At 45.4% G+C, this 15,301-nt stretch overlaps 1 protein-coding gene across 1 annotated transcript in view; it reads left to right on the top strand.

Annotated features, from left to right (window-relative positions):
* LOC138525922 (integumentary mucin C.1-like) overlaps nt 1-15,301 on the top strand; it is a 299,847-nt gene that overhangs the window by 127,135 nt on the left and 157,411 nt on the right. The window contains exon 7 of the mRNA XM_069636210.1: nt 8,655-8,815. Coding sequence (XP_069492311.1) covers nt 8,655-8,815 — 161 coding nt within the window. The remainder of the gene's footprint in view (nt 1-8,654; nt 8,816-15,301) is intronic.

The following is a 15,301-nucleotide window of genomic DNA, read 5'->3' as shown; positions in this document are numbered from 1 at the left end:
CGGGTGGTTGGAATGCTCTTGGGGACCGCAGTCCAAAGTATCGCTAATTCTCATAGAGGTTTAGAATGCGTGCTTGCATCTGGCCAAGATTAGGACTTAGGGGGACTTGCCAGGCTCCAGTAAGCCACCCATGAGGTCAGACATGTGCATGGGTGCTGAGGGAGGTCACGAGAGTGTGCTAGTGCAAGAGACACATTATGCGTCCAGCTAGACCACATTTGTTGTAGGTTGTTGCTGTATACTAATGGCAGAGGTGTTGAGGTAAGTCTGGTGTAAGGAGTCGGAGACGTAAGTATCCAGCTAGACTGAATTTGTTGTAGTCATAGCTGCAATCTAATGTGTGTGGATGCATAGCCTTGCCTGCGGCAGGTGTCCACCGAAGTGCTGCGTTATACACACCCTAAGCTCAGATGGAGCTATCTTTGATCTCGCTTTGTGATCCGATCGTCTCTGTGAAAAGAGAAGGTACCTGCAGTGACTAAGCTTCCCCTGGATCCTGAGCTGAATGCTAGGAATGTTGGAGTGAGTGACACAGAATGCAGCCTGAGAGAATGTTGATTTATGAATGTGTTCTGTGAGAGTCAGTTGAAGATGTAGACCCCTGAGTGAGAGGATGCCGGAGCATGTTGCCCATAACTTATGTGTACCTGATTTAATGTACAAGGAACTTACTAAAGGAGTCACTGGTACATCCCAGGTTGTCAGAGTCATCATTCGCCAGGACCCATGTTTACAGTACCCTCATAGGCTCTTGTAGGCAGCATGGACAGGCTACTCTCAAGCTTGTCTAAGCACACTAGACCGGCTATCTTAGTACATCTTCTAGGCGTGACAGGCAGGCTACCATAACATATTGGGATCATAGGATTTTCTAAACACAATAGAAAGCCTACCGTTATAGTCTTACAATATATATATATATATAACATGAAACAAATGAATGACATGAGTGATATTAACAAAATATTTTTATCTTCTCTGAAAGTAAATAAAGGATGTGCTGTTTACAGCAACTTGGACTGAGGACGTCATTTTAGGCTCACAACCTGAACTGATAGGGTCACAGCTAGTGTCCAAAGTGTCCAAAGTCAAACGGATCCTTTGGGCACCAGGTGAGACTGGTATTTCTGCTGGTGCATCAGGAGACCCAGAGCCAATGAAATGGGCGTACTCTCTCATAAGCATCAATGCGAGAGAAAGATTGGTTTCTGATTGGCTGAGTGTGATGCTTGTCCTGATGTTACAGTATCTACAATGTTAGGTATTGGCTTAAAGTTTAAGATAGGACCACACTTCTGAATTACCCAGAGGCCTTTCCAAAGGGATACGAATATGAAGGAATCGTGCAACCATAAATCTTTTGATTCCTCTAGCCACTAACCGTCAATGGTTCTGGTCCTTGCAAGGTCAGGGGTAATTATAGTGTTCCTGGTCTCAGTGCACTGATGAATTTAGTGGAAATGAAGATGTGCAGGCAAGCTAATCTGTAGAAATACTGCAAGGAAAGGTGATGAATCAGAGTGATGTGGAACTGCAGGTGCTGGGCATAGATGCAACTTGCCAGCAAAGTCCAGAGATGACAGCTTCCACATGAACAGGGCGATTCCAGTTTGTTGCAAGGTCTATGTTATTGGTCTTTGTATCATAAGGCTATTGGCATTGTTTTTTGCCATTGCATCACTTGTGCAGTGCTCCTGCCTCTTTGTGCTGAGTCCATGCTAGGATGAGCAGCAAGGCGTTTTCTGTGATCAGAGGGTCCTTGAGGCTTGCTACCAAAGCATGCCCACCGGAACAAGAGGAGGGTGCATCTTTCTTCTATTGCTTCTGATTGGTTGAGAATCCCAGTTTCGCAGACAATGGCAGAGCCTCCTTATCAGGTCAACCCTTGCAAGATGAAATCAGGTAGAGCTTCAACATGGCCCCCTGTACTTTTGCTGTTTTTTTTGTATTCTCGCAGGGTCTTGTCTTCAAGTTTAACTTCACTTGTTTTGACTAAATACTGATGTACCCTCACTGGTTAAATAAGCATTTTAGAGTGAACACTCAATTCCCAATCAGGAAGGAACATCCATTCCATCTTTAGACAGCCACCCCGACACTGGGGGGCGGGTACCATTTTAACAATTTCCCAAGCATCTTCCTGTACTTTCACACAGATGCGGATTCTGGCCAGGAATCCAGAAGCTGCATGGCCAGGTCTGTTCTTAGATCTGCAGCGCCCACTTTCCTGAGTCCGGCACAAGCCATGGCCACACATGCACATTCCCATGTGGCAGTCACACTCAGAAGAACAAAGGAGAGCACTTGGACTATTTACTGAATTTTGTACAGATTTTCCGTTAAAAAAAGAGCACAATTGGGATACAGCATGATGTTCCTCCCCGCAAAGTTATACACATGCACTTAAACCTGCAACCAACCATGGAGGCCGCACAGCTAGTTTTGCAATGGTACTTGTAGAGGAACAGGTTGTTTTGGGGGCACCCGGTGATGAAATGGTCACTGCCCTGATGGAGTGCAATGAAGAGTAGTAGCTAAACCGCCTACTCAGCCCACACACTCGTACAAACCAACAGTGATCTCAATCATAAAGTGAAACAGGCACAATCAAGTGAAATATCTCCTTCCCCTTTTGTGGTAATGTGGATCGATCCGGGCTGTACTCTTAAGAAGGGTGTGAATGTGATACAAGTAGCAACCCACACAGCAATAGTACAACAGTCCAAAATAAAGGAATGTTCAATCAAGGTTCTACACAAATGTATGGTTTAATTAAACACACGTATAAAACAAGTAGTGTGTTAATGCGCCAACTGTCAAAAGTTCCCACAATGCCCTAAAATAGTGTTCATTCACAATTATCTCGTTAAGGAATAGTCTTGATTCAAAAGGAAAAAAGTTCATGAAATGTGTACCTCCTTTAATGTAATTCTCCTACTGAAAGTGCTAACTCTCATGTGATCTGGTCAAACAGGATGTCAAGATTCCTGAATGATATGCACCCAGGCTGTGTTTAAGCAAAAGGTTGGCGTACTCTGTTTCTCAACAAGATACATTCTGTAGAGAAGTTTTTTGGTGCAGAGAAACATTTCCAAAACTAACTACTTAGTAAATTCAAAGAAGTGATGTAGTTTGCGCATTAGCACACTACTTGTTTTCTACTTATCTTCTTGTGTTGTCCTTGCTATCCACCTCAGTGTGCACCGTGCAGCCAAACTTGTTAAGATTGCTATTAGAAGGCGCCAAGGAGACTCTGAAGTATGTAGGTAATGCACTTTGTTCTTGGCATTTAATTAAACAATCCATATCCAATATATCTGTGCCAGAGAAACACTAACCAAAACCCACTGCTTCAGAAAGGATACAGACAATGCAGAATATGCAGAATGCAGATGATGCAAGCACTGTGGGTAATGTAGCAGGAGTGAAAGGCTATAAACTGCATACAAATTGACAAAAAAAGGATATGCCTTATTGAAAAATGAGAAAATGGGTGGCATATCAGTCACCACGGTCACAAAAGTGGACCCAGGGGGCTGGGGCCTCTCAACAGCACCTTGATCAGTTATTGGACAGTTCAACTACATCAAATCAGGCTTCAGGTAGTTGTCTTTGTGGATCGAACAGGTTTGGATATGGCAAGTCATGCTGGTCCAATGGGCGAGCTGCCCTTGAGTTGTTTTGAAGCGTAAATCCATGCAGTTCGACAGTGGGATTTGAGCAATGCAGTTCAAAGGGCTCATCAGAGTCAGCTTGAAGGTCAAACCATTTCAAAACTTTGGTAATCGCTGGGACAGTCCACGAGTAATTCAATGCATCCAGCAGTTCCAGTCAAAGTCCCAGCAGGTTCGAATTTAGGACCTTGGTGGTCCAATGTGATGTTGAAAGAAGTAGTGATTTGAAGTCGTCCACAGCATTGAACTGGATTGACATGCTCTGCTTAGTATGGTGAGGCATTGAGGCAGTTCAATGAATGCAGCAACAGGAGTTTGAAGAATATTCCTAGTGGTTTGAACGTACGCAGTCAAATCGGGTTAGAAGATGGTTCGCACCTGAAGAATGTGGGAATCCAGCTGCGTTAATTCTTCTGGTGCTGGGAGTCCCAGTGTACGGGCTAAGGGTCAAGAGTAGTCCTTTTCTCGTCACTGCCACCAAGAGAGGCTAGCTGACACCTGCAGGAATCCTTCACCTCCAGTGAGGAGCCTTGGTACTGGTGCAGTTGAGAGAGAGTGAGGTTTTGATCCAACAAAGGTCACCCCCAATGTTCCCTGGGGATGGTTAGAGCACATAGTGTGCTTCTGCCTTGGAACATCTCCCTTCACCTCACTTCTGGAAGCCTTTGGACAGGACTGCTTTCCCTACAAGGACCAAACAAATTCTACTTGTCTTGTACATCAAAAAGTAATAAAACAAGGAGTGGGTGAGCCGTTCCTTATAAAGGCAAACTCCCTCCCTATGATTGGGTAAAAGGAAGCCCACTTCAATACCTGTTAAGGTAACAAGTGACTAACTTTGCACTGTAGGAAGTGTAAGAGACAGGAAGGAAAGTGATGCACACAGAAAACCAAGATGGAGGAACCGTTCCTCCAGCACTTCTGCTCTGTCTGACTGTTCTATCCCTGCCCCTTCCTTAGGTTGCAGCTTCAAAAGTCCTTTGATATGCAACTACCGGATGTGGGATGGGCCCTTTACTTGTGGGTGTTCCTCTTTCAAGTTTGGCTCCCAGGAGGCTCCTGCCGGGATCTATCTTGAGCTTAGAGGTGTTACCCAACCTGCTAAGCAATCAAAGGAGACCCCGTCTTCCTGCCCATTGTCTTGCTGGCTGAGTGGAGACAGCCAGTCTAAGTAGAAACCATATATCATTTCCATGGCTGTCCTGGGTTTAAAGCCTGATAAGTCTATGATAGAAATCAGATGCGGCTTTAATATTTGGGTGAACTGTCAATCACATACAGAAACCCAGCTGTGGCATATTATTAGAGATTACACTGCCACCATCTTAATAGTTCATCATAATGATTAGGATTTTGAATCAAAGGTGCAGATGTATATGCAATCTTTGTCTGCTGTGGCATTGCTGTCACAGCTGCTGCCCAACAGGGCAACTATGACTTTTAAGCCTGCTCTATGGAGCTAGAGAGCAGGAGCTGCAGACTAGGGAGCCTGGTGCAGCAGAACACATACGTACACTTTTTTTTGGCACAGAACTTTCTGAAAATGGGCTCTGATCAGAAGACCACTCTTTATGAGGTGCATCACTAACAAAATTGTATTAATACAAATTAAAAAAAACTGTATTTCTACATGCTTGCCAGATGGCAGTCCTTCACACACCCTTACCCTGTATGGCTCAGGTACTCTTAGGGGGGACATCATAGAGTTTCATCCCAATGAGGCTTCAGATACAGGCACATCCAGGAAAAGTTGGTAAATCAGAAAAAGTGCGGGCTTCACTTGTCACAAATAAAGTTTAGGGCATTCAACCGCACAGCTAGGGGTGTGCCCTCCGAGACAAGCAGCAAGTTAGATTTCTGCAAGATAAGAGTAACTCATCACATTTCACTCCACGTAGGTCCCTTAAAACCAAATATTGCTTGACATGTTGTCAGCGTCCTAGCTGACCTGTCTCTAGGGCAAGTTCTCGCTAGTCAATGACTGTGTGCAGGGCTTGCAGCAATTGGTATTAGAGACCAATAAAACAGCAAGGTAGCCACATTTTCTATGCACCTGAAATTGCATTCTTTCCACTTCCACAAAAGTCACATTTTAATTTATTTTAAAAAATCAAATCATTGCAATCAGAGTTTTCCAAAACCGATAGCAAACAAAAACCAAGAGCCAACACAATGAAACCAAAAACAAAACGAAACTCCTACAAAAAAGTGTTCAAATTTAAATTTGCATTTACAAAAACAATAAAAAGTGCGGAATCAAAACCTGAAATACTTATCCAAATAAAGATTTCAAATATCACAGAGGAAACTGACAATAAATAATGAGCTGCTCTCTAAGCTAGAAGACACAACTCTCACCCTAACAGATCAGGTCTCTCTAAGGGGCTGAGAAGGACACTGTGCGAGCATGCGCGCAGAATTAAAAATGGGTGCCCCTCACATGCATGGAATTTACTGCGCAAAGTAACCGTATTCGCAAGTCACGCCCAGAACGCCCCTGACACACCCACACACAAAGCATAAAAAGCCAGAACAGCTACCTTTGCGCGCTGCCCCGGGCGTGAATACACGCACACTTCAAACAATGAGTGGGTTACATCTCAGGGTCTCAGCGCAGGATCCCTCATAACTGTTGCTGGCACCCCGAAAACATGCGTATGAAAAATCGTAACTCGATCTAAACTCAGAAAATCTGTGTGCAAACCCCCGTAAACCCTTCCTGCAACCCACTACAGTGCTTACCTGTACCCCTAAATTAGATCAGAAGCCTGGTTGTGCAAACGCACCCCTCAATCAGACATGCAAACCCGCCTCTGTGCTTTGAATCCAATACGCAAGTGTACTTACGCCTGCCTTTGGGTGGTGTAGTGATCAAGGGATTTGTGTGACCATTCCTATGCCGAGAGGCTTTGCAAGTGTTTCCATGAACACACGTTGTTTGGCGCAAATGTGGGCATGTGAGGGACTGCCTGCGAGCCGTCCTTCGTAACGCCCACTTTGTCGCATGTTCCCCATTTTCTGAGTTCCACTCCCTTCCCAGCCCTCTGCGCAAGCCATGCCCATGCTCTGCGTGGTGCCTGGCACAAGGCACTCGATGGCTCGCACAGACGTTCCCGGCCTGCGTGAACTCCACGCAAGTCCCAAGAAAGTCCCACGCAGTCGGTTCCATGAAGCGATGAACACGGATTTGAACGCAATTTGGCGTGCAAGTGCCCTATTTCCCACCCAAATAATTCCATGAATCGAGACCTTAAGTCTTTGCCAAACGCACAACCACCACTGGGGAACTCAAAAGTCCTGTATATATTATGTTTTTGGAAACGATTCCCTTTTAATATCAACAACAAATTATCTGCAGAAGTTCATAATCAGGAATAGAGGAAAAAACAGCAAACCAATTCACTTGTCCAATACTTTAAAGAACAGGCTCATGGTGTGAAACAGAAAAGGAACAGAGCAAAGCAAATGTAATGAAATAAAAGGTGCGCGTTATAAATAACCTATCATATATCATAGCACTGTATGGACACACACAACAGTCCTGTATAAACAAGTTATAACTATTGCATAGTTTGCCCCCGTCTACTGTGTCGGCCCGAATCATAAAACTACTTCACTGGAGTAAATGGGAAAAAGCTCATAGGCTTCTCTGATTTGCCCCTACTGCCGTATGCCTAAATCACCAAACCTGGAGTAAATCTGAAGATCCCCAAGCCTCTTTGGAAGCTCATGTGCAAATGTGACTCACAAAGATATTTCCAAGGATATCTCAGAGATGCACCACTTTTGCTCCAGTTTTAGGCATTATAACTCAGGGATATAGTCAAAGGTGCAAATCTGAGATTCTCCCGGAATCTCGTGATTTGCTCCATTGCAAATCTTCCTGAATTATGCAACATGCGTCGTTTGTCGTGCTTGGCCACACTTAACAAACATATTATGCAGATTAGCCAACGCACAACCTGTCGAGCAAAACTAGCTGGAACGCACGAGATGAAATAAGTTACATTTGTCATTTCAGTAGACGCGCCTGCTAATGTTTTCATTCTGTCTGTGCGAATCTGCAGTCTTATCGGATTGCATTTTGCACTGCATTGCAGAGGGAGTCACGCAGTTTGCGTATCCCAGGAATGGGCGGGTTTTGTTATCAATGACTGCTGTGCGTGACTGAACATGGCGTCGCGCGAGTAGATCTGTTTGCATAAGCCACATCAGTCAAAATCTATGTACAAATATACACCAATGTATCGATTCCAGTGAGCCCTTGGCTAGTGTCACCTCTGCTTTAATCCCGCCCTGTCCACTGGTGGTAAGCGTGTCAACAAGCGAGCCAACATCCTGATCTGAGATGTGATAATGTACAGCACTGGCACCTCGTAGGGTTCACCACACAGTGCCATTTCCAATTGCTATTGCGCGCAATGTAAACAAATGCCTTGGCACACTCTACTGTCGGTGGTGCTTGGGAAAATGGCAATGCCAACGTTGATGAACTCCCTTGGGGATTAACATCATTTACTTAAAATGGCGCGGACTGGCCTAGAGGGCAATCGGCCGTGGCCAAAGCAAAAACGCAAAAAGCTAGCGTGTGCCAGTTTTTTGGGTCAAAGTGGGCCACTTTTTGGCCAATATGGCCAGTTTGATGAGCTACTTCACTGTGTGGTTAGTAGTTTTGACCAGTGTTGCTGAATAAATATTCTTTAAAATTCACAATTTACATCCCATTGAATTTAAAAAACTCCCCCTTGGCTAATATTCAAACAGTATCACAAAATGAATGAAAAGACATTTGCAACTGTGGGCCACTTTTTCATTGGAGCCCGAGACAGTTTTATGGCCCAGTCCGACCAGTTAACCTTTTCATCCATTGACAAGTACACATGAGTCAGCTGGAATGCGGCAATATTTGGCTGAAGCGGGAGCAGATGTTTGAGATGATATGATATGGCATTTGTGATGCCATATTGTTTAACTTGAAAGGAGCAGCCGCTGGGCAACCAAGGGACCGGATATAAAACAGAGCTGTGGGTATCTGCCGCTCACCCTACGGACGGCAGCCATGGCACCCCTGAGGTTCTTCGTCGCAGTACTCCTGACTCTGGGGCGCAGTGGCGCCATTGCGGGAACCCAGTCGTCCCCTTGTAAGTATGTGTATTGTACCTTGTAATGGCAGTATTGGGTCGGAATGGGCGAGTAAGGTTTGCTGATAACTCCGTATAGATTTCAAAATGTCAGAGACATGAGGTTGTGAGTTTGGGCGGCACCAAGTAGCCCAAGAGGAGCCCGCTTGTACTCTTTGGTAGATGGACCGGCCAGCTGTAAGGGTTCAATGACTCCTCATTACAGACATAGGGCTTTCTTATTCATAAGGTGCGTACAGTATATGCTGGGCCTCCGAATGAGCATGGGATCTGCAAAAACATGTCATAATTTAAATACCTCCCAAAATTCCAGCCAGAAATGAGCCCTGGGATTTTGCCACCACGGGTGCATTTACCTTACTTTAACCCTTGCAGTATTTTCTAGTTACCGCATATCACAAACTCGCTATGCAAATTCTACTCATAATTCAGTGGTATTTTCAAAAGAGGAGGTATTAAAACATGTGAAATACCACATGTGTTTCGCCGTTACCACCATACTCATTCTGAGGCCAAGGTGGATCCTGCATGCCAACAACACACGAAGATGTTCATTGAGAGTTGAGAGCGCAGCACCAGTGGTGGCGGCAGAAGAGATTTCCTTGAGAGCAGAGGAAGCAGTGGTGGCGGCGGAAAAGATATCCTGAGAGCAGAGGGACCAGTGGTGGCGGCAGAAGAGATATCCTTGAGAGCAGAGGGACCAGTGGTGGCGGCAGAAGAGATTTCCTTGAGAGCAGAGGGACCAGTGGTGGCAGCAGTAGAGGTGGTGGCGGCAGAAGAGTTCCTTGAGAGCAGAGGGACCAGTGGTGGCGGCAGAAGAGATATCCTTGAGAGCAGAGGGACCAGTAGTGGCGGCAGAAGAGGTGGTGGCGGCAGAAGAGATTTCCTTGAGAGCAGAGGAAGCAGTGGTGGCGACGGAAAAGATATCCTGAGAGCAGAGGGACCAGTGGTGGCGGCAGAAGAGATATCCTTGAGAGCAGAGGGACCAGTGGTGGCGGCAGAAGAGATTTCCTTGAGAGCAGAGCGACCAGTGGTGGCGGCAGAAGAGGTGTTGGCAGCAGAAGAGATTTCCCTGAGAGCAGAGGGACCAGTGGTGGTGGCGGCAGAAGAGATATCCTTGAGAGCAGAGGGGCCAGTGGTGGCGGCAGAAGAGATTTCCTTGAGAGCAGAGGGACCAGTGGTGGCAGCAGAAGAGAGATTTCCTTGAGAGCAGAGGGAAATGAAAACAGAGGAGGTTGAGCACAACATGTAATGGAACGCAGGGAAATTGCATAGGTACACATCTGGTGGTGCACAAGTGGAAGTGGTGTTGCATGCTCTCAACTAAAAACAGTGGCGTCGCCAGGAATCAAATTTAGGAGGGGCACATGTTCATGTGCCGTACCACAGTGCACTATACTGCTTGGCAAGGGCAACTCATTCTTTCCTCTTGCTGAGGTTAATATGTGTGCTCATGCTTGCTGTTGATAGTAAAACAGTGGTTATATAAACTAAAATAGCATCATCATTAGGGGTGTCACGGTATTAGTTTTATGACGGTACAATAACCTTCTTGCCAATTGACGGTATATCATGGTTATCGCGGTATAGCGGTGGAGTTAACTAATCTTAACAAATATTTTCTAAATTGTCAGGTTTATCATCACAAACAAAACCAGGCACCCAGGGCCAGAATTGGGCTTTTCAACATACTTTCCACTGAAATGCCACCCCTTGCTTCCACTAAACACAAACACGTGTGGAAAGGGGGGCCTGCTGCAACTGGCAAAGCAAACTGAATAGCTTTTCTTAAATGGTCCTTTAGGCTTTTAGCTCCCCCCACTGGCTACTGGTGAAGATGAACATGTTCTGGTGAAGATGAACATGTTGCCATCTTGATAATCTGCATGCCACAGATCAATGGAGTCTGATGGTAGTATACGCTTGTGCGCATACACACACACACACGCACACACACTCTCTCTTTATGTTACAGCCTTTAGTTTACTTCCGGGCCACAAGGTGTTCAGTAATCACAGACATGTTACCCTTTGGTATGGCAGCAGGGAATACCCACAGAGATGATTACATTTCGCAGTGTAACTTATTATATGTAAATTCAATGAAAGAACCAGGCAAATCCCCCATTGTCATATGTTTAGAAAACATTATCCATTATAAATATATAAACCCCAAAGCCACCAACCTAAAGTCCCTGGAGGATAGCTCAGCGGCAACGTGCGTGCCTTGGAAGCAAGACGACACGAAGCAACACAGGTTCGATCCCTGGGTCTGCGCTTAGAAACCTCTGGGTGCTTAAGTGCATTATAAATACGCAACGAACACAAAAACAATTACGCAACTAAATAAACAAAACCAATTTCTTTAACAGCGCCTCGATGCCCGCAGGCTGTGTGAGCGCTTTAAAAAAAATGTACATAAAAAAAAAAACCTCTTCCTTCTTGGCACTGTATTTATTCTTCCTATTGCTAACATATTGCTTTTGTGTCAGGCACATGTGGTTTATGGAATGGCATTAAAAACTGCTCAAACTGAAACTACTTAGCAGACGGCACATCCAACAGTGCAAGACTAAGACTGTGCAGCACTTGCTTACTGCAGCCTTTCCAAATCAGATTGAAAAGCCCACTTAACGGTATGAACGGTATACCGGTATAAACAATGTGACGGTTATTATTGTTCAATTAAGTGGTTCACGGTATCTTTAACGGTATACCGTAATACCGTTACATCCCTAATCATCATAGTGCAGGTCCATTTACCTTATCAATGAAAAGCATAATACTTAGGTCGAGAGAGGTGGTTAGTTGGTCAAATTAGAGACAGTGAAACCCACGTGCATAGTCAAGGGTCCAGGTTTTACCAACAGAGACAACAGTGATCCTAGGCGGAAAGGGACCCAGGGAGCTAATTACGGTACCGCAATTTGCGGTACCGTAATTAGCGCCTTTCCCATTCCCATTGAGCCCTATGGGCCAAAAATGGGAATGGGGAAGGGCAATGGTGGAAGGGGGAATTACTGCCCCGCAAACCTTGGAATGGGGCGGTAATTCCCCTTTCCGTCAAGGCGGTGCCGGTATTTTACCGGCATGAACCGTTCTCCGCCATCCGTGTAATGAGGCCCTCAGTCATGGATTAACAGGCTTTGGTATTGCTTCATGTATTATTTTAGTGCCCATTCAAATGTTGCACACCAAAAAGTCATGCTCACTCATGGCAACATCACTTGAAAACCATGGCCCTCTTCTAATTTCAGTCTATGGTCGTATATGTGCACCTTGCTGGTAACCTCTAACCCATATCCACTATGGATGCTAGTATGGCCGCTGCCATATCTGTTGCTTCCAATATGCCTCCTATATCCATGCTTATACCTTTGTACACTCCATGAGGCAGCTACTCTGAGTTCTGCATCTGTTATGGGGTATGTGTATCATTTTCATGTGGATACTGATCTGTGTGTATACTACAGGTGGTATATCCTCCCTCCAGCTATCCTCGCTCCAGTGAAGGGAGGATAACTCAGTGGCAACACGTGGGTCTTGGAAGCAAGAACACACTGAGCAACACTGGGTCGAATCCTGGATCCAGGCTTCAAAATCGACCTGGAAATTAAGCACATTATAAATACTTGCACTTGCACGATCACAATGTACAAGGCCTAGTTCGTTCCCCCACCCCTTGCCTTGTTGCGCTTTGAGCCACACACGTGTATTGGTGCATTACAAATGAACAATAAAATAAATAAATGTCTTCCTTGTGGCTGCTACTGTTGAAATTCGACTTGTACCTAAGCTAAAACACAACTACTCATTGTTTATGCTAATGTTGCCCTTGAAATGCCACCTGGTTACTATTCCTATTCTGGTACAGATAGAAGGTTTTTGGAGACTCTTCAATGCCTGCATTTTGTTGATTTGGGAGTGGCCCAAATGTCTGTGGAGATCAAGAGGGCCCTTTACAAACAGTGTATTTTGTAGCCTCTTTTTGTCTCCGTACAGGGTGTTTCATGTCAAAGTTTCTATGTGGGAATAATTCCTGTGGTTCATGCCCACCAGGTGTAAGAGTGTAGCGGGAGGATAGCTCAGTGGCAACGTGCTCGCCTTGGAAGCAAGACGACACAGCACATCACAGGTTCAATCCCCGGGTCCACGCTGATATCAATGAGAGGGAGGGCTGTAGGGGCACGGCCATATGCCTTTTCGTCACAATCGATTCTGTGTTGAGTGGAACCCAAAAAGTTGTCCCTCTGCATTCTTCTTTCCCATCTGTCTCTGCCCAAGCCCCCTCTTTAGCTCCGCCCTCCCTTTCCCTGACCTCAATCTCTACTCTCTCTGATATTGACACCTCTGCTCTTCTTGCTGGTGCCCATCCTACCGCTTCCCAACTTCACCTCTTCCCTCATCTCTGATTCCCTAAGTCTATCCTCATCTCATTCCTTATCTGACTTCCCTTATTAATTCCTCCCTCTCGAATTCTCTTTTGCCCTCTGCATTTAAACATGCTCTTATCCTACCCATCTTAAAAGGCCCTATCTTGACCCTTCGGTCCCCACTAAGTTCCACCCTGTGTCTCTTCTCCCTTTCCTCTCTAAACCTCTGTCTGCTGCTTATTCCCAGATATCCTCTTTCCTCAATCTGCACTCACTTCTTCCCCCACTTCAATCTAGTTTTCGTCCATCCCACTCAACCGAGACTGCTCTTCTGCATGAATCCAACTACCTCCTCTCTGCTCGCTACTCCAAGCTCTCCTCTGTTCTTATCCTTCTCGATCTTTCTGTAGCTTTCGACTCTGTTAACTGCACGGTTCTTCACTCTACTCTCACTTCTTTGGGTATCTCTGGTTCTGTTCTCAAATGGTTTCACTCTTATTTATCTAACAGTTCCTTCTCTGTCACTTGCGCTGGTAAGACCTCTGTTCCTTAACTCCTATGTTACAGTGTCCCACCAGGTTCCATCCTGGGGCCTCAGTTATTGTCCCTCTCCACTCTTCCCATTTCTGCTCTCATTGCTTCTTTTTTTAAAAAAAATATGTTTTGTTATGTTTTGTAATACAACAGAACAAAGACAGCATACACGACATTAGAAACTAGTAATAATACCACCACAGGTACATAGGTTATCCAACACAAGGCAATTCATACTTTAACATAACTCATTCTCGCCCATTTCCAGCTCTACCCCCATCAATCAGCCAAGCAGTTGCCCCCATTTTATGAGCTATCAGGAGAGCTCTGTGACCAAGCGATTAAGTATGTTTTATTGGGGGCTCAAATATTCTAGGGTCTGGCATTCCCAGGCACTATATCCCTACAGTCTGCCTCCATATCATAGCAGCATGCTATATCCAGCAGCTCCTTGAGGGTGGAGGACCCCTACCCCATACCACTGCAACTCGTCTCTTGGCTAAAGTCTTGTACAACTCTGTCAGCCCCCTCAGATGCCCTGGTGCTCCCCTTGTGTAACCCAAGAGTGCCACCAGCAGGGAAACCTCCAAAATCTCTTGAATCCTCTGATATGTCTCCGCCCAAAATTTCGCCACAGTGCACACTCCCAAGCCAAATGCAAAAAGGTGGCCCGCGTCTGAGCACAGCGTTCACACCCCTCCACCACATCTGGGAAAAGCCTGTGCTGCGCTTCCTGTGTATAGTATATTTGGTGCAGAAATTTAAAAGGAAGATTTCAAAGTGACTGTTAAGGGAAAACAGCCTGGTTTGTGTACAACAGAACCTCCTGATTGAGGATCTGTGGGCCCGGGGACTTCTCCCGTTTACAGTGTGCCATCTTGGACCACTCTGCCATTTTCTCTATTATTTCCTCTACTATTTTGACATACATGTGCGACACCAGCCTTCCCTCCCCTTGCACCTCAATGGTCGAATGCAGCAGGTGTGTGGTCTCAGGTTGGGCAGGCAATGTGCTGAATAGACCATTCCACTGCATTGCATGTCCTGAAGTAGAGAAAGATGTACAATCCCGACTTACTCCCCAGTTCCTTGAAATTGTCGAGAGTAATTGTAGTATTTCATTGTCAATATGTATTACTGTGCAATTCCTATGTCTCATACTCTCAGATACAATAGCCATAGAATATAGGAACATGGAATTTAAGATTGCAGCTGACAGGACTGTAGTAGAATGTAAAGGATTGGAGGAGTGATGAGGGGACAGTTGTTGGTCTTAATGTGACCGGCGGGCTAACCCTGATACCTAAATAAACTCCCTTTTCATCAATTAAGTAGGTGTGGGAGATTCTTCAGTGGCGACAAGGATGGGATTGACCCAAGAACAGCAGCCCACCGAGTAGCTGTCATCTACATTACTTTCATCTCCATGATTCCCATATTAGGACAATCTCTGACTATATTTTAGCAGCAGAGATAAGGCAGGAGAGGCTTCACAAAGCCTGTGGGAAGCGTCTGGTAAAACAAGAAAACGAGAGTGCCCCGGATAAAAGTAAGTCGCGCATACTGAGCCTATTTGGAAA

This window comes from Ambystoma mexicanum, chromosome 7p, assembly GCF_040938575.1.
Source record: "Ambystoma mexicanum isolate Mex_15411 chromosome 7p, UKY_AmexF1_1, whole genome shotgun sequence".
Classification (NCBI taxonomy): domain Eukaryota; kingdom Metazoa; phylum Chordata; class Amphibia; order Caudata; family Ambystomatidae; genus Ambystoma; species Ambystoma mexicanum.
Note: the sequence above shows the minus strand (reverse complement) of the source record. Positions and strands in the feature narration are given on the sequence as shown.